Source organism: Cyprinus carpio, chromosome A7 (genome assembly GCF_018340385.1).
Source record: "Cyprinus carpio isolate SPL01 chromosome A7, ASM1834038v1, whole genome shotgun sequence".
Lineage (NCBI taxonomy): Eukaryota > Metazoa > Chordata > Actinopteri > Cypriniformes > Cyprinidae > Cyprinus > Cyprinus carpio.
The window spans coordinates 39808375-39832177 of NC_056578.1; the positions used below are offsets into that span (position 1 = coordinate 39808375).

The following is a 23803-nucleotide window of genomic DNA, read 5'->3' on the forward strand; positions in this document are numbered from 1 at the left end:
CTGATTTTTTTTTCTTTTTTCTTCCTAGGAAACAATTATGGCAAACTATTTTAATGTTTCATTTCAAGAATTTCAATGCAGACTTTTTTTTTTTTATTTATTTCTGCATTTGAATAAATTAGGATAATGCATTTTTTTTTTTTACTTTTTTTTTAAGTGCATTTTTTAATAATTTAGGATTAAAAAAAATGTAATTGAAACATAATTAATCATCATAATCTTAACATTCATATTTACATCCTAGGCAGGCACTTTCTCATCACAAGAAGAGAATCAGCTCTGTGCAAAAATCCGTCTGCGTATTATGAAAGCAATAATCTCAATTTTCTTCAATATCTTGAGAAATATTGATATATGGCCCACTTTAACAAAGAGAAACCCCTGTGGACTTCATTAGTACCACTAAACTCACAAAGTATTAGTTGCTGAAAGAATACGCTAAAAGTTGCATTCTTATCCCCTATTTTTAGCTACATGTGTATGCGTGAGTAAAGCATTATTCTATTTTCCTTCACTCTATCCTGTATTACTCTGCCGGGAAGAGCTCAACAGACTTGTGGCAAGTTAGACAAGAAGGGGGTAGGAAAGGTGAGGCTGCACTACAGCAATTATATTCCCGTCACCGCAGTGATGACAGGTAGCTCGACCTGAGAGTCAGCCATCAATCACTGCGTGGGCATCGAGATCTGGAGGCAGCGGCCTACAATTTCATGCCCATCGAACTGGTTCCAACAAAGTGGTGAAAAACAGGTAGATAAAGACCTGCACCCCAATTAGAGCCTCTATGAAAAAGACGCAATGGGTCAATGTGATCCCAATTACTCCAAACCCACAAGACCTAGAGGAAACTCTCAGATGAACTCACCGTTGAACTCACAGATGAGATGATGTGGGCTGCGTAAAGATTTTTTTTATTATTTGATGGCTGCAATTTTGTGAAAACACCAACATATACTCAAAGTGCAGCACATCATGCATCTTCACGTACAAAATGTCAGAATGAAATACAAAATAGGCTTAAAGGAGACAAAAATAGACTGACTATGATGCAGCCAATCAAGAAACTACATGCATTTGCAGGTTTAAATTTTTTTTATTTTCTTTACATTTTGCATATAAACATTAAAACGCCAATTCTTTCAGGAACTATTTTTACAAACTGTACCATTCAGATCAAAACCATAAAATAAGCTCCCAGTTACTTGAAACCACAAGTCCAAGAGGAAACTCTCTGATGAACTCACCTTTGAACCCAGAGATGAGATATAGTGGGCTGCGTAAAGAGATATTTTCATTATTTGACAGCCACAACTGAACACACTCTTCTTTAAACATGGGAATATAAGGGTTTCGGCCGACATATACTCAAAGGGCAGCACATCATGCATCTTCACCTACAAAATGTCAGAATGAAATACAAAATGAGCTGAAAGGATACAAAAATAGACCATTTGTAGATTGACTATGATGAGGCCAAGTGGTAAACTATATGCATTTGCAGGTATTTTCTCACATAGACATTAAAACGCGAATTCTTTCAGGAACTGTTTTTAGAATCTGTACCATTTGGATCAAAATCATAAAATTAGAGATTCACAGTTACAGGGAAAAGTCAGATTCGTAGTCTCTGAGCAGGGAATCTCACTACACAGCAGTTTCATGCTTCCACAAGCCAGTCTTAATATTCCCAGAACTCTCCACGTTCAGGGGCGACAAATTCTGTAGCCTCTCGGCGTCCTTGGCAGGTCCGTTTTGGCACGCTAAGTTCAACCCGTAAGACTTGGGCTGCACCTCCAGTTCAACAGGGAGGGGCTGTTTTTGACAATCTCTAGTTTGGCTGGTGACGTCGGTCCCCGATCCGTCCCCTCCTCCGACTAAGCCTCCATTACTGACGCCGTTCCCCACGCTGTTGCTGAGCCCGTGCCCAAAACTGTTACCCAGGCGGACGCCTCCACCTTTGGCGAGGTGGCGCGAGCGACGCGGCACACTGGTGCTGGCGTCGCTGCTGTCCTGCTGAAGTTGGCTCTGCTGGCGCTCCCGGTAAGCCAAATACGCCGCCCGTCGACTGTTACGGGCCTGCAGGCTCTCGTGATGATGGTGGCGCTTGTGCGGGACGCTTTGCACGCTGCCCTCCACGCTGGTGGGAACATCGTATGAATACTCACGCAAAACCGTGAGCCTACTGGCCCGATGTGCTCTCGCACGGTTCTTGAGGTGTCGCCCCGAATGCCCGTTAATGTTCGCATTGCCCGTTCCCGGAAGATTGTTGTTGTTGACCGAACTAGGGCGGTATTGGACCTCAAAAGGTGCGACATGCATCTTAATCTCATTGTCGACTGAATGTTCAGTCAAGCTGTTGTCCAATAACGCCGTCCCATTGGCCGTAGAAGGGGCCGCTTTGCATTGAGCCGCTTCCACTTGAAGATTGGTCAGTTTACAGCCCTGGGTGGAGTTACGGACACTCGGTGCGCTCTTATTAGTGCACGAGGATTCAGCACTGCTGGCTGGACACTTCGCAGTTTCGCCGTTTCCCCTTGCGGTCGAGACGGAGCCACCGGCGACAGGCAACAGCAGGGAATCGACCTCTACAGTGAAGTTACGGCGGACCAGGCAACAAGCTCGTGACCAATGACGCCGCATGTCCTGACGGTTCACGCAGTGGTGCGCCACAAGAAACGCCCCGAGAGCCAAAGCGGCGGCGCCGAAGAGGCAGGTGAACACCAAATCTGCCGGATGCTCCTGGGACACAGCAAGAGCACCAAACACCCACAGAGCGACATAAAGTGCAAGAGACCCTGCAACGCCGATGAGTTGGGCCACAAAAGTATGTTCGTTCTCCAGAGCAGACATCGGGACCGGTTGCGCTGCGGAAGAGGACTCCAGGTGGGCCGGTGTGATTTCGGTTGCTTCAGCCACAGAAAGGTGCTGCTGCTCCTCAGACTGTTCCTTGAGCTCGAAGCGGCGCTCGGGGTGCCGGCGGAGCTGAACGAGGATGCTGAGGAAGTACATGCAGTCCACGAAAACGATGAAGGCTGCCGGACCATAAAACGCACCAAGACTGGGTTCCCATGCCATCCAGCAGCTGCAGAAAGACAACAGATGTTTTTTAAAGTCTACAGAAATGAAACTTCACCCCATTTATTTTCTAAATGCATGCTTTCTTTTTTTTTTTTTTTTTGATTAACAGAATTTGTGTGTGTGAATATGTTGTGCTGGTATGTCGTCATATACTTTAAGATTGTCTTGAGAACTACTTCACTGCTGTTTTACACTTCAGTAAATCAACGTCGTATTGTTCACTTGGCAGCATGAAAAACCAAAATGAAATTTAAACTGTTCATAGAACACACACAGAACAGTGCTGGAAAACTCCATCCTGTTATAAATCACCACAGCCGTCACTCACTTTTCTCCAAAAAGTAGCTTTTACATGAAGTATATACAAGTTCTAAAGTTTACACTAGTGGTATCAAGGGCTTCATATTATCAGAGAAGTAAAACACTTATGAGGCACTTCTGAGTTTTTCTTTTGTCACGGTAGTGAGAGATTAATTAAACCCCAAAGATCTCAGATGGTCTGGATTTTCAAATTAAACCATGCTGTTACACAATCCAAACAGCTGTCACAAGTGAAAGAAGGGAGCATGGGAAACCAACACACACACAAGGCGGGGAGCCCAAAATAGAGCACCATAATTAGGTTCACACAGCTTCAGGTCTAAACTGCTCTCTCCTTTATAAAGCATTATTCTGCACTTTACAGAGCATGGGCATTAGGCTCCAGTGACAGCAAAAGCAATTTCTCATGACAGAGGAAGACTGTGAAATGACAGGAAGTGTTCACAGGGGATTTGAAAAGTGCCTTGAGGCAGATACAGGCTGGATCTCTACAGTCTGTCGTTAAGGAAACATATTATACCATTGCACTTTGTCTCGCATGGCTTACATGGATCCACACAGCAAAGTCTAACTTATATCACAAAACTCAGTTACAATCAATATAATGTAAGTCCCCTAGCTTGAATTCTATTGCGAGGGATAGTTTAAAAAGCGTCTTAAAACTCAAACACTTACTAAGGTGCATTGGCTTGACTGCCGTAGTTTTTGATGTTAGCAGCAGCTGTTATTCCACACACAATGATCGGGATGCCTCCACCTATTAAGTAGAATCTGTAGAAGACAAAAACTAATTAAATTTAATATGTAAGGTATTACATATCCTCATGTTAGAGCATTAAGGCTGACTTTAAAAAATGGTTACGGAAAGAAACTACGAATCATACATTAATCGACAGAGGATTACTCAGACTTTCAAGTTATTTTGAAAACACTGTGCATCATTGCAACACAAAAAAATTAAAATAATGTGTTCCATAAAAATGTTTGATATCCTCTGACTGGATGGAATTAGAGTCTGAAGTCTGTGACCATCATAAACTATGACTTTCAGCAACTAGATATATTCAGACTGCAAATCGTAGCAAAAATTTGGGCAAGATTTATATAGCATATTCCAGAAATATCACAAGGATATTTACACCAAAAAAAAAAAAAGTTCTATCCATGTTGTTACTGATAACTAAAGCTATTAAAATATAACTGACATAAAGCTTAAATAAAATAAAATAAAAATATTAGATGACAAACTTAAATTAAACTAAAAATCATTTTAAGTACACACCTGAAATATAAGCTAAATAGAAATATTAAAAATAAATAAAAAATAAAAGGACAAAAACACAAAATTACTAACATTTAAACCAAAATCAAAATAAAAACGTACAAGAATAAAAATAAAAGCTAATATAAATATTAATAAATACCATAGAAATGAGGTCAACTGATTATTCATGTGATTATCCTGTAAATAGTGTTTATGCATTCTTAGTATGATGCTGGTTACTATAATAGTATATTAAAAAAAATACTAAAATAATAATTCATAGAGTCATAATTCACTCATCCTTATGTCATTCCAAGCCAGCATTAATTTCTTTCTTTTAACCAGAAAATATTATATTTTGTGAAATGTCTCAAAAAAAAGAATGAATTTTCTTGCTCATCCTTATGTAATTAATGGATTTTATTGGTTTTTTTTTTTTGACCAACAATGGACATCAATGGTGACTAAAACTTTTTTAAATAGTTACCAACATTTATATAAAAAAAAAAAAAAAAAAAATATTTTAGATTCCACAGCAGAAAAAACATCCGGTTGAGACCGACATGAGGGTGAGTAAATGACAGAATTTTCATTCAACCCATGGACAATTTCTGTTGAATATTTACTGACACCAAGTGGTCAGCAGGGGAACTTGATTTAAAACCCACAGTCTTGCCTTTTGGGCAATTTAAGTGTAAAATGAAATTTCTAGACTCTCTGTACCCTAAAATAGGTCACCGCATGTGTGCTTGATTTTCAAAAAGATTATTAATCATTTATATTTATTTATTTATTTATTTGTACATTTATTTATTTAATGTATTATTATTATTACATAGTACTTTTTAACACTTCTCCTCCTCATTCACTGCTTTGACCTTTACCTCAGCATAGGTCTGGGTGGAGGCGGCGGCTCGTCCAGCTCCTCGTAGCGTTTGGCCTTCCGCGTCACCTGTTTGTAGATGTTGCGTGCTGTTACGCCGGACCACAAGGCCGAAGCCAGCGTGGAGTAATGCAGCACTATTCCCACCTTCAGGACATGACATTAGAAAACATAAGAGCTCTCCTCAAAGCCAGTGACAGTGCTGATACTCTCAAAAGAGTAATGTGAACTTGAAAGCAGCACTGCAGTTCTGCATATAAACTAAGAAACATTTAGAGCCAATTTTATGTGAATATTGTCACCCAAACTACATATATACATAGAAAAGCAGGCACATACCGCTTGACAAATGCTTGCATTGTACGTTTGGTTGATGCCACCCACAAACACAGCGCAGGTGAGAAGAAAATGCAAGCACAGGTTAACCAGCATGTGCCAACACTTCTTACTCACACGCACCGACCTGCAAACACAGGAAATACCTCATTAAAACCAGCATATTTACAACTTAAAGGGATAGTTTACCCAAAAATGAAAATTTGCTAATCCTCAGGCCATCCGTTTTTCTTCAGTAGAAGATTTTGAGCTGAAAACGTGGTCCTTGGTGATTCATAAAATGCAAGTCAATGACTACCGTCATTTTGGGAGTCAAAAAAAAGCATATACGGACAATATAATACAATTTCTATTGTCCTCTTGCATTATCAGCACATATTTTTTCCTGTTTGACACTGTGCAGCTGCTTTGACAATCTGTATTGTATAAAGCGCATTATAAATAAAGGTGACTTGACTTGACTGAGGTCTTATGAAGCGAAGAGAACGGTCTGCGTAGATACTAAACATTATTTACAACATCTGTAATCCAGTAGGGAAGTCTGAATCTTTTCTGTTGTTTTTGTTTTTGGACAGTTCGTTTGAATGAACTTGTTCATATAACCAATTCACCAGTTCCTTTACATAATCTTACAATGGTATCAGGCATGAGCAATGATTTTATTGAAGCACCCGATAATGATGTGAAATGCGTTTGCAAAAACTTCAGAAACATACATTTCGCTCCCTTTATGTAACCCTCGGCAGTTAAGGACTAACTGTTGGGAAAAACCAGCATCAGAGGATCAGATACGCCAGTAAACTGGCTAATTTTGAATCAGAGTGACTGTCAGGCATCTGAAAGTGAGTTTTGATTGAGTAACTTGTAGATCTGTGCTGCTCAAGCTACGAACTGTTTCAGACGGTTCAGTTAGATTCAGTGAACTGGTTCAACTAATTCACCAAAAAAAAAGAATCGGTTCAAAAGAATGGTTCGTTCGTGAACCGGACATGACTCCGGACCGTTTGCCTGAGGATCTGGATTACATAATAATGTTGTAAATAATGTTCAGTTTCTTGCACAGACTGCTCGTTTCACTTCATAAGACCTCAATATATCGTAAAAAACCACGGGTATTAATACTGTGCTCCTTGAAATGCTTTTTTTTTTTTTACTCTCAAAGTGCCGGTGGTCATTGCCTTGCATTTTATGAATCACCAAAAAACTGTGTTTTTACTAAAGAAATAAAAGACACTACGTCTTGGAATGCCTGAGATTGAGTAAATTAGCATCAAATTTTAATTTTAGTTTATTGAACTATCCCTTTAAAACTAAACTGCATTTTTCATCGTCCTTGCATGCGGAAAGACGAGTTCCAGCACTTACTTGTGGTGGTAGATATAACTGACTATGACTGACAGCAGGCAGAGCACCAGGATGATGGCGGTGGCGTAGATAACAGGGTGAAGAGGTTCGAAGCTGTACGTGTCGTTCCCGGTCCTGTTCAGGTCCTGTTAGACAAGAGTATATACGCAGATTATATTTACAAATGCATTTCAACAGCCAATAATTAATATTTGTCTTCTTGTTCTAGAAAGGTGGGTGTAGAGAATGTGTGAAAAGATCTAATTACAAACAGGTCTAGAGTCAAAGGCTCATGAAGGAAAATCAGAAGAAAACTGCACAGCAGATCAATTCAGCACTAAAAAAAACCTTGAAAAAACACGTCAAGAGGATGATGGGAACATTGGAATCCATTACCAATGCTGCACATCACTTCTGGCTGGTATTAAGAGTCCCGCAGCAGCATTACAAACAGTATTCCACACATAGACTCTATCATGTACTGCATTATACATACAGTAAATACTGGTCAGCAGTGTTATTTCAGTAATACTTATATACTATTATAGTATTTATTAATATTTTGAATTCAGTGCTCCGGTCTGCAACTATTTTTTTCTGCCGGTGCGACTAAATTTGGTGAGCGGTTGCACTGGTGTGAAGAAGAAAAGAAAACAAGAAAGAAAAGTCACAAAGTGCCTTGAAAAACAAACTTTTCAGTTTGCGGCTGAATCACACATAACGAATGTTTAATAACTTTAGTTATCGTCAGTTCCATACAACACTACAGAAGAATAACGGCACATTTAATAAGAGTAGAATATACTCATTTTCTATATAAAAATTACTACACTTCGCCCATTACTGATGTTAATAAAAGTACAATTTTATATGCTTCCCAACACAAGCTCAGTGCTTTACTGTCAAATCTGCATTAACAAGAAATAAACGTGTCATATTATTAGTAACTGCATTTATAAATGCAAAACAATAGTAATTTTATGATTAAAATATTTTTATTTTTAATACCCACATATGCCACCATCTGTAGAACTTAGTGGCGCTGGTGTCACTGCTCTCAAATGTTAGTCTGGAGCCCTGGAATTAGCTTTTATTTTCATGGTTTCAGTTTTTTTTTTTAATTTTAGTTGAAGTTTATGTAAGTTTTTGTCATTTTATTTTTTATTTTTTTATTTAGCTTTAATGTATTTTATTTCAGTTGTATTCAATTTAATAATAAATTCTAATATATTTTATTTCAGTTAGTTGCCAAGGCAGAGTTTCAAATTTTTAATTTTCACCTAATATTTACATTTTATTTCCACATTTATTTATTTTTTATTTCTAGTTAGATTTATTTTTATTTTAGTTCTAGTTTCAGTAATTTTACTACATTCAGCCTTTTTTCTAATCTTTAATTTTCATCTAATATATGTTATCACATTATTTCAGGTAACAATTTTTTTTTTTTTTTTGTTATTTTGCCATAAGCTTTTATCATTTTTAATAGGTCTTTTAAATATGCATATTTACCTTTAATTTATTTTATTTTTTATTTCAATTTTATTCATTTTAATAGTTAATTCTAATAAATTCTTGTTTAAATTTTTGTAAGTTTTTCATCTTATATTCATATTTTATTTTAATTTGATTTCAATTAACAAAAACTAATATATATATATTTTTTAGTTTTATTTTAACATTTTAGCAAAGCTGAATTCTCAAGCTTTTCCATCGGCGTTATAAAAACAGTAGTACAAGCAACATGTGTGCTACATTGCAGGTCTTTGAAAGCCCTACAATAGCTTGTCATGAAGAAAAGACTGTAACTGAAGCCACTTTCATCTCCCTCACCATCAGTAAAGCGTAGTTGTTCAGTGAATCGCAGGACATCGTGGTGAGGTTGTCGTCCTGATGGAGGATCCGGCAGCCGTCGCTCTGCCAGCCGCCCTGTCCTCCCAGCAGACTGAAGTTCCAGAAGGCGGGAACGGCGTCCGAGCCATGCAGGAAGCGCCGCAGGGTCACGTTCACTGGACTCTGTAGGTTCTTCAGCGGGAAACCCTCTAAACAACAGCAGAACAGACATTTAATCAGCTCATCTTACAAAACACAAAACAGTTCTGGTTATGGAACATCTTTGATGGTACACTCTTAAAAATTAAGGTTATTTATTAACATTGATGGCTCCACAAAGAATCTTTAACATCCATGGAACCTTAGAGGTTCTTTCTAGTAGAAAAGTTTTTTTAGATTAGAATGTTCTTCAAACTAAAATAAAATGGCTCTTTTAAGAACTGTTTACTGAAAGGTTCTTTGGGGCGCCAGGAATGGTTCTTATGTGGCAACACTGTGAAAATCCTCTTTACAAACCATTCAGTTAGGATGTACACATATTAAATCCATGTGCATCACTTGTATTGAGAGACAATATACATTGTGCTAATAGTTTGGTGGCAGATCCCGGACAGTTGGTCTTTTTTCACAACAGTTTTTTTATGGGATTGTAATTGTTCTGTGCTCTGCTTAGGCCTCTCATTGAAATCAATCAGTTTTTCCTAGCAGCTTCCTGTGCTGTAGTTTGCCGCCCCCTCACACTTCAGCTGCTCTCTAGCAGCATTATTGCTCTGTTTATGACACAATGCCTCTTTACCTGCTTGAAGCCAAAATGGGGGTGGGATGGATTATAATACTGCTGCTGTACAGTAACGATCAAATCACACACACACACACACACACACACACACAATTATAATACTGCTGACACACACACACACACACACAAAAAGCACACTGTAAAAAAACAAAAACAAACATTTTTTTCAAAGTTGTAACCCCCCCCCAAAAAAACCAAACAAACAAACAAAAGATTATTGGAGTATGTTTACCAGAAAATACCATTTCACTCTTTCTACTTGAAAATGTCAAGTTTAATCTAATGTGTTACTTGTCATTTCTTTGTAATTATTTATGAAATTTACTAGCAATTTCTAAGTATAAAAAAGTAAATAAATTTTTTTATATGCAATTTTGACCCAGTGCGAATTAAGTTTTCTGGAAAATACAATATTTGTGGTAGCACTTTTTTTTATTTATTTGAAAACTTAAAAGGCAGAATGAAAGTTTTATTACCCATGGTAACAGTTATACCTCTGTACAAGTATTATTTTAGCATCACTGATACACTAATGTCATTTTTTTTTTTTTTTTTGAATTAGAATTTTTACTAAATTTTCAGTTTTCACTTTTAGTTAAAGTTTTGGTAACACTTTACAATAAGGTTCCATTAGTTAATGTTAGTTAATATATTAACTGACATGAACAAACAATAAACAATTCATTTATTACAGTATTTATTCATCTTTGTTGATGTTAGTTAATGAAAATAGTCATTCATTATTAGTCATGTTGCTTCACAGTGCATTAACTAATGTAATCAAGCAAACTTTTTATTTTAATAATGCATTAGAAAATGTTGAAATTAACATTTAACTAAGATTAACTAATAGACCTTATTGTAAAGTGTTACCAAAGTTTATATACAGTATATATATATATATATATATATATATATATAAATAAACACACAGTGTATTATATATAGTTATATATATCTATATATATATATACATATATATATTTATATATATATACATACACACAGTATACACATATATATATATATATATATACACAGTATATATATTTTTTTTTTTTTTATTTTTTTTAGTTTGAGGACCAGTTCTCACTATTAACTAACTATTAACTATGACTTTTGCCTCAATAAACTTAATTAATATTAAGTAAGGTAGTTGTTAAGTTTAGTTACTGTTTAGGATTAAGGGATCTTAAATATGGTCATGCAGAATAAGGCTTTAATATGTGCTTTATATACAGTAATATGCATGCTAATAAACAACTAGTTAATAGTGAGCACTGGTCCCTAAACTAAAGTGTTACCTTTTTATTTTATTTGCCTTGTTAACTAGCTAATATAAAACCATTTTTATTTCGATTGTTTATTTTATTTTATTTTATTTTATTTTATTTTATTTTATTTTATTATTTTATTTTATTTTATTTTATTTTATTTTATTTTATTTTATTTTATTTTATTTTATTTTATTTTATTTTATTTTATTTTATTTTATTTTATTTTATTTTATTTTAAGCAGTTGTAGTTTTAGTTAACTATCATAACCCTGCTCTGTACAGCCAAGCCACATGACAGAAGTATAACAGTAAGTATAACTGAAGTGCATGATTTGTCTGTATCTTTGACTCTTGTATTTTATTTTGCTTGCTATCCAGGTAGAAATATTGTATAACAGCAGCAATGAAGAGAGGTTTTGTGTGGGTTGGAGTGCATGTCTGATCTCGCCCGAGGCGTCGGGATCAGCACTGTGTGTGTTCCTACCGATCTTTGTGAGGATTACAGGTGTGACCACACTCCTCCTCTTACTGCCGTCGCTCAGGAGGGTGGAGTTGCCCGTCGGAGGAAAGAGTTTGCTGTTGCGGAAGGCCAGCAGATGTAGCTTATAAACGGCTTCTTCGGCCTGACCTGAGCTTCCCAGAGACGAGAAGAGAGACGGGGGAAGCTGTAGAGACGCCTCCACTACAGTGTTCTGCAGACATGGAGATGCAATAACGTTAGTGTCAAAACATGATGGATACAGTCCTGCTTTCACAGCTTTATTGGAGTTCTCGCTCTGAAGGAGCACTGGTCTTATACGTTATGACAAAACAACCGCATATACACAGGAAGTGCCTGAGACGAAATGCTTACTTTGAGAGCCAGTGCAGACAGGTTGCTGGTCACGTTGCATTTGAAGCTGAGTTGGCGCTCCGGGTTGACGTCGGGGTCTCTGGGAGAGAAATGGGCCACGGGCGTGCGCTCCTGTAAGAGCTTCTGGAACAGAGTGCAGGTCATTCCATTGAAGCTGCTGGCCTTGATGGCATGAGCCTCCAGAGCAATGTTGTGAGAGTTCTGGTGAAACAAACAAGAAAAAAGAAGAATGGTTACCATCCTGTACAAGTTACTGAAGCACTGTGAACACAAGGTCATCTTCAAACTACAACCTACACCTTTTTTTTTTGTTACTTGTATTCAGCGAGCACACATTAAATTGGTCAAAAGTGACATTAATACATGTTTAATGCTATAAAAGATTTTGGTCCTATTTTATATTAGGTGTCTTTTGCTATACTGTAAAAAATGACCATGAATTTAACGGTAAAAGACTGTAAAAATGCTACAGTAAAAACCTGTTGAATGGTTAATGGTAAATTCCCCTACTATATACGGTGAAAAACTGTAATGGACATTACATGTAATTTTACGGTAGTATACCGTTTTTGGAAGTGGAAAAAGACTATAATTTACAGTGAATAACTGTAAACTGACATTCCCGTTACATTCAAATCTGATGTTTTTTTTTTTTTTTTTTTTTTTTTTTAAATAAAATGTTTCTTCTTAGTTTTTTCTTATCAGTTTTGTATAAACAGTATATTAGTTTTGTACAACCACAGCTGCCGTTTTTTTTTACCGTAAACTTTACGGATTTTTTTTACAGTGTAGGTACAATGTACTTTTTGTGTTTATGTTGTATTGAGAAACACTTTTGCTGCTATTCAACTGGGATAAGGTTCAGGTTAGAAACAGGCTTGGTGTATGGTTAGGTTTAAGAGTGGGTTAAGGCGTAGAAGTTGGTTCAAAAGTGTAATTATAAATAATGGCATCCAGGCATTTTTTTTTTTTTTTTTTGGTTACACTTTATTTTAAGGTGTCCTTGTTAAGTACTGAGTAATATTAATCAACTACATGTATTTACTATAGGGTTAGGATTAGGGTTTGGCTTAGGGTTACTTCCATGTAATTATGCATAATTCATTGTTATTATAATAGTAAGTAATTAATCTCCGTTATCATTGAAATCATTTTGGATTGTCCCCTCATTTGTAAAATCAAAGAATATCATCTACAGTAATGTACGTAATGTAAGTGTCAAAGCATTCTAGAGAGTTAAGAAACAAAAGTGTGTTGCTTGTTTTAATTAAAATTATTATTAAAGTTTTATGACATTTAAGAGAATTAAAAAAAAAGAGAATTCTGCCTGAAACTACTAAAAAATATTTTTTTTGTGAATAGAAATAAAGCAGAAATGAAACTAAATATAAGTATTATTAAAAAAAACTACATTTTGAAATGTTGCATTGCAATTAACTGAAAAGTTTGTTTAAATTAAACTAAAACATAAAACAAAAATACAATAAATTAAAACCATTTAGAAATATATAAAAAAAAATAATAATGAAAAAAAAAAAAAACTAATAAAAATGTCCAAACCATATCAAATTAAACTAAAAAATAAAAACAATTATTATTTTTTTTAAGAAAATTTAAACATTACTAAAATATCTCACATCACTGAAAACATGAACAAATGATTTAAAACAGTAGTGTCAAAATGCACAAATGAAGTGATTTTCTCAGTACTCACAGTAGAATAGGTCAGAGCCCCGTTACTGATTCGGAGAAGGGCAATTCTCTGCAGGCACTCAACGATACGTGAGCAAGCTCGCGCCTCCCTCTGAGCCATCCATAACACTCGCTCATCAGCCAGCATCAGATTACTGGAGATATCCACCATAACATCTCCCAGCTGAGAGAGGAAATGCAGTTAGAGACAATGCATGCACACCCACCCGCCCCACAACACCCAAGATCCCTCCAGGCCCACATTATACCCACAACCACACTGCGTACTCATTCAGTGCAGTTACACTCCCACCACAGACACAAAACTCTTCCATTCCTGAAATCAACAAAACCTGACATCACACTCGGCAACATTTAATGTTAATGAGATAATGCTTTTAGGAAGAAGCGAGATGCGTCCGACATTCCCACACTAGAGTAACTGCAAATGAAATCAGAGAACAGTGCTGCAAACAGCCAGCTCTTTGTCAACTCAATGCAACCTGAATTCCTAAAGAAAATTACATAGCTGACGCAAAATTGTGAGGCAAGTCGAGTTTATTAACGTGCTCTTGCAATATGTGAGATGTTGAATGATGGTACAGATCTCTGCACAGGTGTTACATGATAACATTTCCCCTCAACACTGAGCAAAGAGCAACCTGATCCTGAAAAATAGGCTCTGCGTTCCTCTGTGGCCCAGTGTCCAAATCTCTCCGTTCTGATCCTATCTGCTCCTCTCCTTACTGATTCAAAAGCCTGTGTTGTTCTCCAGAGACGAGAAGAGTCACAAACTGAGGTGGCGAATAGTAACATTGCTTTAAACAGGCGTTTCTCAACCTTTCTGACTCCAAGACACTCACATTCAAAGGTCCTGTGAGTAAGGATTTTTTTATTTATTTTTAACTCAAGGAACTAAAATAAATATTAGACATTTTAAGTTAAGTTTAGCATAACAGATTTTAGTATTCAACAGTGTTATTGTTAAGTAAAACTAACACTATTAAAAATCATTTTCAGTAATGTAAAAAACGATTACAAGAAAAAAATTTAGTTCAATTAGTTGCCAAGGCAACATTTCAAGTTTTTTTTAGTTTGTCGAAGTACTAAAAATAAAACCAAAACAAAAATAAACTATAAATACAAAAATATTAATATTAAATAAATATTAGACATTAAGATTTTAATTTAAATTATTAGTTTTTCAAATCTAGAAATCACACTTTTAAAATTCTGAGAATTGAGACTTACACACAGTTCCGCTGAATGATAAATGTGTTTTAACAATGTTGTTGAACCGAATGTATGAAGGAAACTGTTAAAATAACCACAGCATTAACAACAACCTTGAAATAAGAGCGCAAGGTTTATCTGGTAATCAGACGCATGAAAGTAGTGTTTGTTGCTTTAGCAAACAGACACCGAGCGCGTTTTTTTTCAGAATCGTCATTCACTGATGGAGAGGAAAAGTTAAATACTATAGCATTTTATTCTATGAAAATGAGATGAAGTTTTCAGACTGAAAGAGAAGTGATCTCGCGCTCATAGATGTGCCAGGCTTTATCTGCAACTAAACTGAATAAAAAACAGAATGAATTGATGAAACTTTAAGAAAAAAAACACAATAAATAAATATAATGTATGTATGATGCAGTGCTAATTGACATATTTATTACAGTACAGAAACAATAAAGTATATTTTCTACCTTATTCTGTGCAGAAAATTGAAATAATTGTTTGTAGTAGCCTTTATAAAACAATCATAAAATTGCCATTAGGAAAAAATTATAGATTACAAATGATTGATTATTGTCCAGCAGTGTATTTGATTTCTTACAGCAAATTCAAAGTAACAAATAAGAAGAGAATTCCTTGGAAAAAATACAAATAAATAATATAATAATAATAATTAGGATAATACATAAAATTATAGTATTTGATATTTCTGTCACTTCTGAAATTATGGCTACGCCCCTGGTGTGACAAAATGTTAGCTTAGGTATAATACTTTTAAAGCTCTTTTTTAAAATCTTGGCTTACATATATTTCTACATATGCCATGTCATGCCATAGCATCATTAAACTAGCATCTAACAATGGACAAAAGTGTTTTTTTTTTCCTCTCTAACCTATGGTTCTCTAACCATAAACGCTGCTGTGTAATTTGCCTCCTGACTAAGCATTTAAAGAATTTAGGGGAAGCATTTATGTGAATGCACTTAAAGAATGCAGAATCGAATCATTATAATCGAATCAAATTTAATTGTGAATCGTTCTAAATGAGCAAAAATCGTTCTTGAATCGAATCGAAAACCTATGAATCGTGAATCGAATTGCTGTCTAACCAAAGATTCACAGCCCTATTGTTTTGTCATCTTGAGGCCCCCGCTGCTTTAAATGGCCTGGATCTGAGGCCTTCTGTGATTGGTCTCAGAATGATGTAAGTGTTTATGTAAGAGAAGCTGATCACAGATCAGTTAAAATGATAGACTTTTGGGTTGCACAAAGAAAATGATCCAGAACAGCCCCTATATGACTCGACTTGATTTGACTCACCTCTTTATACTTCTCCGCAAACCTGCTGATTTTTTCAATCATCTCCGCCACAAATATCACATCCACCTTGTCAGAGAAGTTGGGCGCCTCTGCGGTGTAAGCCAACAGCTGCTGCGCCGTCTGAACAGCATTGGTCAGATTCAGAGGCATCTGATATACGAGAAAAGCAACAAGTGAGAACAGACAGAGAAGAATCAAACACGTCTGACATAAACCACTAAAAACTGCATCATGGGAATTACACACAGAATCCTGCATTGCTCAGCAGTTATCTACCTGGTTGATGATATAAAGCACACGCGTGACGTCTTTCATATATTCACAGTGCGAGTAGTCGTCCTCTGCCCACTGTCCACTGCGGCCACATCGCCTCCACGCACGCCGATCTTCCGCCGAGCTGCCCGAGTAAATGCCAGCTCCGCTCACCTGCCGTTTACAGGGCAAGTATGCTGTAATCCCAGCCAGTGTCCGAGGCCATCTGTATACAGACATGTTAATGAACAACAAAGGAGAACCAATTTATCTGTGATGTTGCATGATAATAAATAGCCTTAACTGGGAATATACTTGTCTTCATTCAATCAAATTTGCAATAAGTTTAAAAAAAAAAAAGTCTAAAAATAAATGAAAGCTTGTGCCATAATACATATCACTGAGATCTATTACCACTAGAGCGCAGCAAAGAGCTAAAAAATAAGGGAGGCTGAACATTTATGTATAAACAAATGATTCAATGATCTCCAAATCTATGCTAATCATTTGTATACTGCTTTGAATATAGCCAAGGTACACAGTGAGTAATCATTGTTACTTTCAACACCTTTCCTCGTGCAAAGCTTGGGGTCAGGAAGATCTTGTATTTTGAAAGAAATTAAAACTTTTTTTTTTTCAGCAAGGATGCATCAAATCGATCAAAATCAACAGTGAAGACATTTACAATGCTACAAAAGATTTCTATTTCAAACAAATGCTTTTCATTTGGAGTTTCTATTGATCAAAGCTTTGATTTAATCAAAGACATTGAGCAGCAAAACTGTTCTCAACATTGATAATATTAAATGTTTCTTGAGCAGCGAAGCAGCATAATTATAATATTTCTGAAGCATCATGTGACATTGAAGACTGGAGTAATGATGCTGGAAATTCAGCTTTGATCATAGCAATCAATTACATTGTAAAATGTATTACAATAGAAAAAAGTCTGTATAAGAGGCTTTCAAAAACACTGAAGTCTTAGCGACTCCAAACTTTGAACACTAGTCATCAGATGTTCACTGGCCTCACCTGTAGTCCCCCTTGTTGTTTGACACCCGATCTGGCAAGCAGTATTTGGCAGAACTCTCCAGAACCACGATGTGGACCGTCCTAGTGTTGTTTCCTCGACTGGTGCGCACACGACACTCCCAGTTCCCAGTGAATCCCGGCTGGATGTTGGAGATGGTCAAGGCGCTGTGAGAGGACAAATCAAAAAAAAAAAAATTGCTCTGGGAGAAAATTCAAGATTTTGAATTTAGTATGCAGATTTAATATTCGTCAGTGTAGTTGTTAATTAAAACTAAAAGTAACAGCAAAAAGCTTGTTAAATTTTATATATATATATATATATATATATATATATATATGTATATATATGTGTGTGTATGAGTGTGTGTCCCTGGACCGCAAAACCAGTCATAAGGGTAAATTTCTTGAAATTGAGATTTATACATCTGACAGCTGAAATAAGCTTTCCTTTGATGTAAGGTTAGTTATGATAGTACAATATTTGGCTGAGATACAACTATTTGAAAATCTGGAATCTGAGGATACAAAAAAAAATCTAAATACTGAGAAAATCGCCTTTAAAGTTGTTATAATAAAGTTCTTAGCAATGCATATTACTAATCAAGCATTAGGTTTGATATATTTACGGTAGGAAATTTACAAAATATCTTCATGGAACATGATCTTTCCTTAATATCCCAATGATTTTTGGCATAAAAGAAAAATCAATAATTTTGACCCATACAATGTTTTTTTTTTTTTTGCTATTGCTATTGCTACAAATATACCCCAGCAACCTGAGACTGGTTTTGTGCTCCAGGGTCACATATATATGTGTGTACTTGTGTTTTCAGTAATCAAAATAAATCTGAAAAAAAAATATATATATATACACACACACACACACACAAAAACACACAATTTAATAAAATTAGTAAGTTAATAAAAAGCATATGACTAAATATTAAACTAAAATAAAAAGGAAAACTAGTTTATTTAGTTTTTTCCAATTAGCTTTTATTTTTTATAAATACTATAACTGTGTAATTAATACTGAAATAACACTGCCATTCAAACTGATGCTTTGGCAGGATATATTGTTGCTGCACGATATAAATTTTTATTTTTTTTTTGATTTATGAAACAATACATGGCTTTTTTAAGTTCTGGTGTTTTCCAGCACAATGTTGATAGATCAAGTGTGAGTTTATATTTCAGGTGTATGTATCGTCACGCTGCAAGGCAAGCACTGCTCATAGTGTGATTCACGTATATCTAGTGTGCAGAAACACCATTCAGCAGTCAGTATTGGGTTTGGTCTCTCCTTCCCGGCTGGCTTCTATTACCTGGCTATTAAAGAGCAATTCTGCACCATGCTTTTCTCTATGTAGATGCCCTGAGTGACATCAGGCTCCACCATCTTCCCGTCCTGATACCACAGAACCTGCATGTCCTCGTCCACGAAAGAGGCCATGCACTGAAATGGCAGGCTGTCTCCCTGGAAGACGATCTGATGCTGGGACGGAGTCATCTGGAAGGAGGGAAGCTCTAGAGGAGCGTCTAAAATAGAGAAGGGAGAAAATCAAAAGAGAGAGGAAGAAAAACACTGTGGTGAGCCACAGATGACTGCTATGTGCAAAAGCTGACATTAACGAGTGATCCGAGAGCAGTTTCATTGTAGTTCTTGCACAAGCTATGGTTACAAAAGTCTAAATCAACATAAACGGGAGGCCTGAGGCCAGGATTACTTTGCTTTTGGTGTATGAGAGTGTGTCTGAATTAGTAAAAAAAAACCTAACAACAACAATCAGGAAATCAATGGTTTTCAACAACTAAACATGCATTTCTCTTCCATTTTTAGCAACAGTGTAATTTTACTATAAAAGTTAACGTGCAGTATGTCACAGGTCATGGAAAGCTGAGGTCTGGTTACTCTTATCAGACTTCATGTTGCACAGTGTCATTAAAATATAACAAAATAATGCACTTATTTATTCTAGTTTCTGTTTGCTAACAATGTAGGCAAAACCTGACCTGTTTGCTCCTGTATGAAGTGTTTTTTTTTTTTTTTTTTTTTTTTTTTACCAAAACTAAAACTATTAAAAACTGTTTTCATGATTTGAAATAAAGTCTAAATAAAAGTTAAATGAAAAAAACGAAATGTAATAGAAATGTTACCTTAGCAACTAAATGAAAAAAAAGAAAAAAGAGCTAATTTTAGAAAAAAAATGTAATGATGCTGAATAGATAAAAAAACTAATAAAAATGACAAAAGCACACCACAAATTTACTAAAACCTAAATTAACATTAAAAGAAAAAATTTAAATATACTATATAAATAGAAATACTATAATAGTGTTGTGTATATTATTATTATAAATTAAAATTTATTTTAGAGAATAATAATTGTTTTTATTTAATTATTATTTATTGTGAGATTTAATATACACACACACAAAATTTCTAATGTTAATGTTCTAAAATATATATAAAACAAATATAAAATAACACTGATTATTTGAACCAAATCTTAATAAGTATATTTAGTGATTATAATGAGAAATATATTTTGTGATATTTAAATATATATATAATATATATAATATATGAATTCTATATATATATATATATATCTATATATATATATATATATATATATCTATATATAATATATATATATAACAAATATTAATACATTTACATTTAAATAATTGAAAAAAAAATAAAGAAAATTTAATTTTAAAATATATAAATATATACGAGCAAAAAATAAATAAAAAAAATAAGAAATGTAGAAAAATAAGTAGATAAATAAAAGAAAATATAATTTGTGTTGAAGGTTAGAAAATAAAATTGGTTCAGTATAAAAACAAGAGAAGTTAGTGGAAAATGTGCACTATGATAGTGAGTGTGTATTCTTACCACAGGTGAGTGTTTCAGGCCTGAGCGAGGTTATCAGCTGACTCTGTAGGGAGCGAGGGAACGAGCAGCGAGTCTCCTTCACCCCTATCGCCTTCTCTTTGATCCAGACCACCAACCATTGCAGGTTACAGTCGCACAGAAGATAAGGGCTATCAAACTCCCTAAAAATGTACGTTCAAAAATCATAAAAACTAACAGTGCCAATAATATCACAAGAACATTCCTTTGGACAGAGTGTGTATCAACGGATGCATTACAGTTAGGTCTGCGGGTAAACTCTGGATGTCTCCTATCCAAGCTTAAACATGTTTGAAGACATGCCAAGTGTGTTGAAACCTTATCTCAAGTGTTTAAGTTAACGAATATGAAGTTTGTGAACAACACAAGCACTAATCAACTAATCTGCTTTTTATTTTAGGAGTTGCACATGGCCATTTGTGCTTCCATTGCAGTTTAATGTGTAAATGATGCATAGTAAAACAAAACACTTACAGTATTTTCAGAGAGCCGAGGCTGTCAAAAATCCCTTGAGACAGTGAAGAAAACTTGTTCTCCGAAAGGTTCCTACAATAAAAAGGGGGAATTAATGAGCAAAATGTTCTATGCTAAATGCAAACTGATGTTAACATCATGAGTAATTTTTGCACTGAAAAACAGAAATCACTAGTGAATTTCACAAACAGCTACAAAGGAAAACTAAATGTGAATTTTTGAAGTAGAAAAACTGAAATGGAAATGGAAAACTGAATTTTAGTGTAAAATGTACCCCAAATAGTCATTGTTTCAGGGTTATTAAAGTTAACCAAAACTAAAACCATAAAACATGTTACTTGAAATAAAATATCACTGAAATAAGATCAAATTATATATAAAACGTATGTTGTACTTTATTTTTTAAATAATAATAATAATAATAATTATTTTATATATATAGTATAAAAAACTTTATATATAGTATAAAGTATTTTTTAAATTTTATATCGCATTAAGCTAGTTACAACATCTCATTTTCATTTAGTTTATTTTAATTTACTAAAACAATAAAATAATACTAAATACTAACTTGAACTGAAATAAATATTAATGTAAACTATACAGAAATATAAAAAAACAACTAATTAACTAAAATAAAAATAAAAATGAATAAAACTATACAATTATCACAAAGATACTAAAATAACCCTGCTTTGTTTTATTTACAACTTCAAAGAAAAACAAAACAAAACAACAACAACAAAAATTCCAATGTAGTTTTATATTGTTTGAGTGTCTTGAAAGGTGCTTATAAATGAAACTGATTATTATTAATACTATTACGAAATAGCTCTGGACATCTGTGAAATATGTGCTAAATTATTTTACTAATTTGTGGACAACTTTCTTTACCACTGGGGCAAAAGTGTCATGTCTGTTGTCTAAAATGTCATAAAAAAAACAAAAAACAAACTATAATTCTGGTCCCATTTATTCAACTGGGAACCATTAACATATTAAACTAAAAAGCCTCATTACAAACAGTTTATGATTTCAATTTTTCCTGTATAACCTTGACATCACATCTGTTGATCTGGTGAAATCTGTTGAGTTTCAGCTGCTGTCTTAATTGAAATGACTGGATCCGTTCTAATCTTCACCTTCAGCAGGTGAAGACGACGCTCGCAGTTACTCCAGCAGCTGTCGCTGCGCTCACGGGACATCAGCGTTAACATGCTCATCATCTAACAACACCTGTTATGAGCTTTAGCATTCTGTGAAGGGTAATCACGCTAATGAGTCTCAGCCAAACACCACCAATGACATTTGTGTTCTCATCATCGCAATCTAATATGAATATCAGCAGATAAACAGACAGACAGACGGAGGGAAGGACTGATAAGTGGATAGATTAGTATAAAGTGTGTGAAATGTGTATTGCTGGATTCATTTTACACTAAAAGAATGTGACTTTGTTGTTATGAATGTGCCTCACAATGCTTATAAACAGAGTTGGACGTAACACATTACAAGTAACGTGAGTTACATAATCAGATTACTTTTTCCAAGTAACTAGTAAAATAACATTACATTTAAAATACAAGAAAAAAGTTACTTTTTCAAATAAGTAACACCATTTACTTTAGCAATTTACTGACCGACAGCTCTTCTGTTCTTACTCTAGATTAAATGTGAACAGGCATTTACTCATCTCACTTGCACAAAAACAGATTCAGTATTCCTCAAAATGAATAAAAACAATCAAATGCAAACTCAGAATATGATGCAAACTAGCAATTAAATGTTAAATAGCACAAATATCCTTTATGTATTTAATCCCATTTCTGTCTTTGCTGCTGACCTTCGATGATCCAATTCAACCGTACTAATAAGCAAAACTTGTGAAAGGGCTTTTACATTTGACAAAAATTTATATAACTTTTATATTAAAAACAAACAAGCAAGCCCAGATCAGAAAAAGTAACGCAAAGCATTACTTTCCATAAAAAGTAACTAAGTAACGCAATTAGCTACTTTTTTAGACAGTAACGCAATATTGCAATGCATTACTATCAAAAGTAACTTTCCCCAACACTGCTTATAAATCACCTACATTAATGGTATTTTGAAGAATTCTCCATTTCAAGTTCATATAGTAGAAAAAACAAAAAAAAACAACAAAAAAACCTTGACTTACAGTTTAACAAGGTTTGTGAGGCCCTTGAAGACGTCCACATGGAGGCAGCCGATCAGGTTTTTGGACAAGTCTCTGCAAAAAAAATAAAAAAATAAAATAAGATAAGATAAGAGAAAGTGTTGTGTAAATGTATACAGGCACTGTTATTCAATATTTAAGGGTTCGAGTTTGGGGTACAATTCAAGCGAACTCAAATGTACCTGTTCTCGGATGTGGGAAGTTATTAATTATTTATGAATTGTTAATAGTGTGTATTTATGTGTTCACTCACTCGCTTTCTAACTAACTAAAAACGCTAGTACACACAAACTACATCCAATTTGCAACATCTTCAGTCTAATTATAGCCTTTACACCATAACTGATTCTACTCTGGTCTTGAACGGTGTTATTTTCATATTATGTACAATATTTATAGATATTTTGAATTAGCTTTTATTTATTTTTTTCAGAAATAATTTTTCAGTACAAAATTTTAATTTTAGTAACTTTGTTATGTGCATTTGCCATTTTAAATACATCAGTAAAGCAGTTCATGTGACATCAGTGTCTCAACTTCAGTTTTGCGATGCTACGAGAATACCGTTTTTTTTTTTTTTTTTTCGCAAAGAAAACAAAAATAACAATTTACTCAAGCATTCTTCTCCCCCGAGTTACGTCTTCCGCCATTTTAGAGAGTATCACAATGCATATGCACGCTTTCCCCTGAGC

The 23803-nt window shown here is 34.7% G+C and overlaps 1 protein-coding gene across 1 annotated transcript in view; it reads right to left on the bottom strand.

Annotated features, from left to right (window-relative positions):
- Nucleotides 1–1077: 1077 nt before the first annotated feature.
- The window catches only part of LOC109054659 (adhesion G protein-coupled receptor A3-like), a 42258-nt gene continuing 19532 nt past the window's right edge, over nt 1078–23803 (bottom strand). Inside the window, exons 4-19 of the mRNA XM_042761148.1 lie at nt 23094–23165; nt 20915–20986; nt 20423–20583; nt 18846–19059; nt 17521–17685; nt 16513–16714; nt 16237–16386; nt 13703–13864; nt 11989–12189; nt 11620–11827; nt 9060–9268; nt 7248–7372; nt 5886–6009; nt 5548–5693; nt 4075–4170; nt 1078–3082 (exon numbers count right to left, since the gene is read on the bottom strand). Coding sequence (XP_042617082.1) covers nt 1645–3082; nt 4075–4170; nt 5548–5693; nt 5886–6009; nt 7248–7372; nt 9060–9268; nt 11620–11827; nt 11989–12189; nt 13703–13864; nt 16237–16386; nt 16513–16714; nt 17521–17685; nt 18846–19059; nt 20423–20583; nt 20915–20986; nt 23094–23165 — 3745 coding nt within the window. The 3' untranslated portion in view covers nt 1078–1644. The remainder of the gene's footprint in view (nt 3083–4074; nt 4171–5547; nt 5694–5885; nt 6010–7247; nt 7373–9059; nt 9269–11619; nt 11828–11988; nt 12190–13702; nt 13865–16236; nt 16387–16512; nt 16715–17520; nt 17686–18845; nt 19060–20422; nt 20584–20914; nt 20987–23093; nt 23166–23803) is intronic.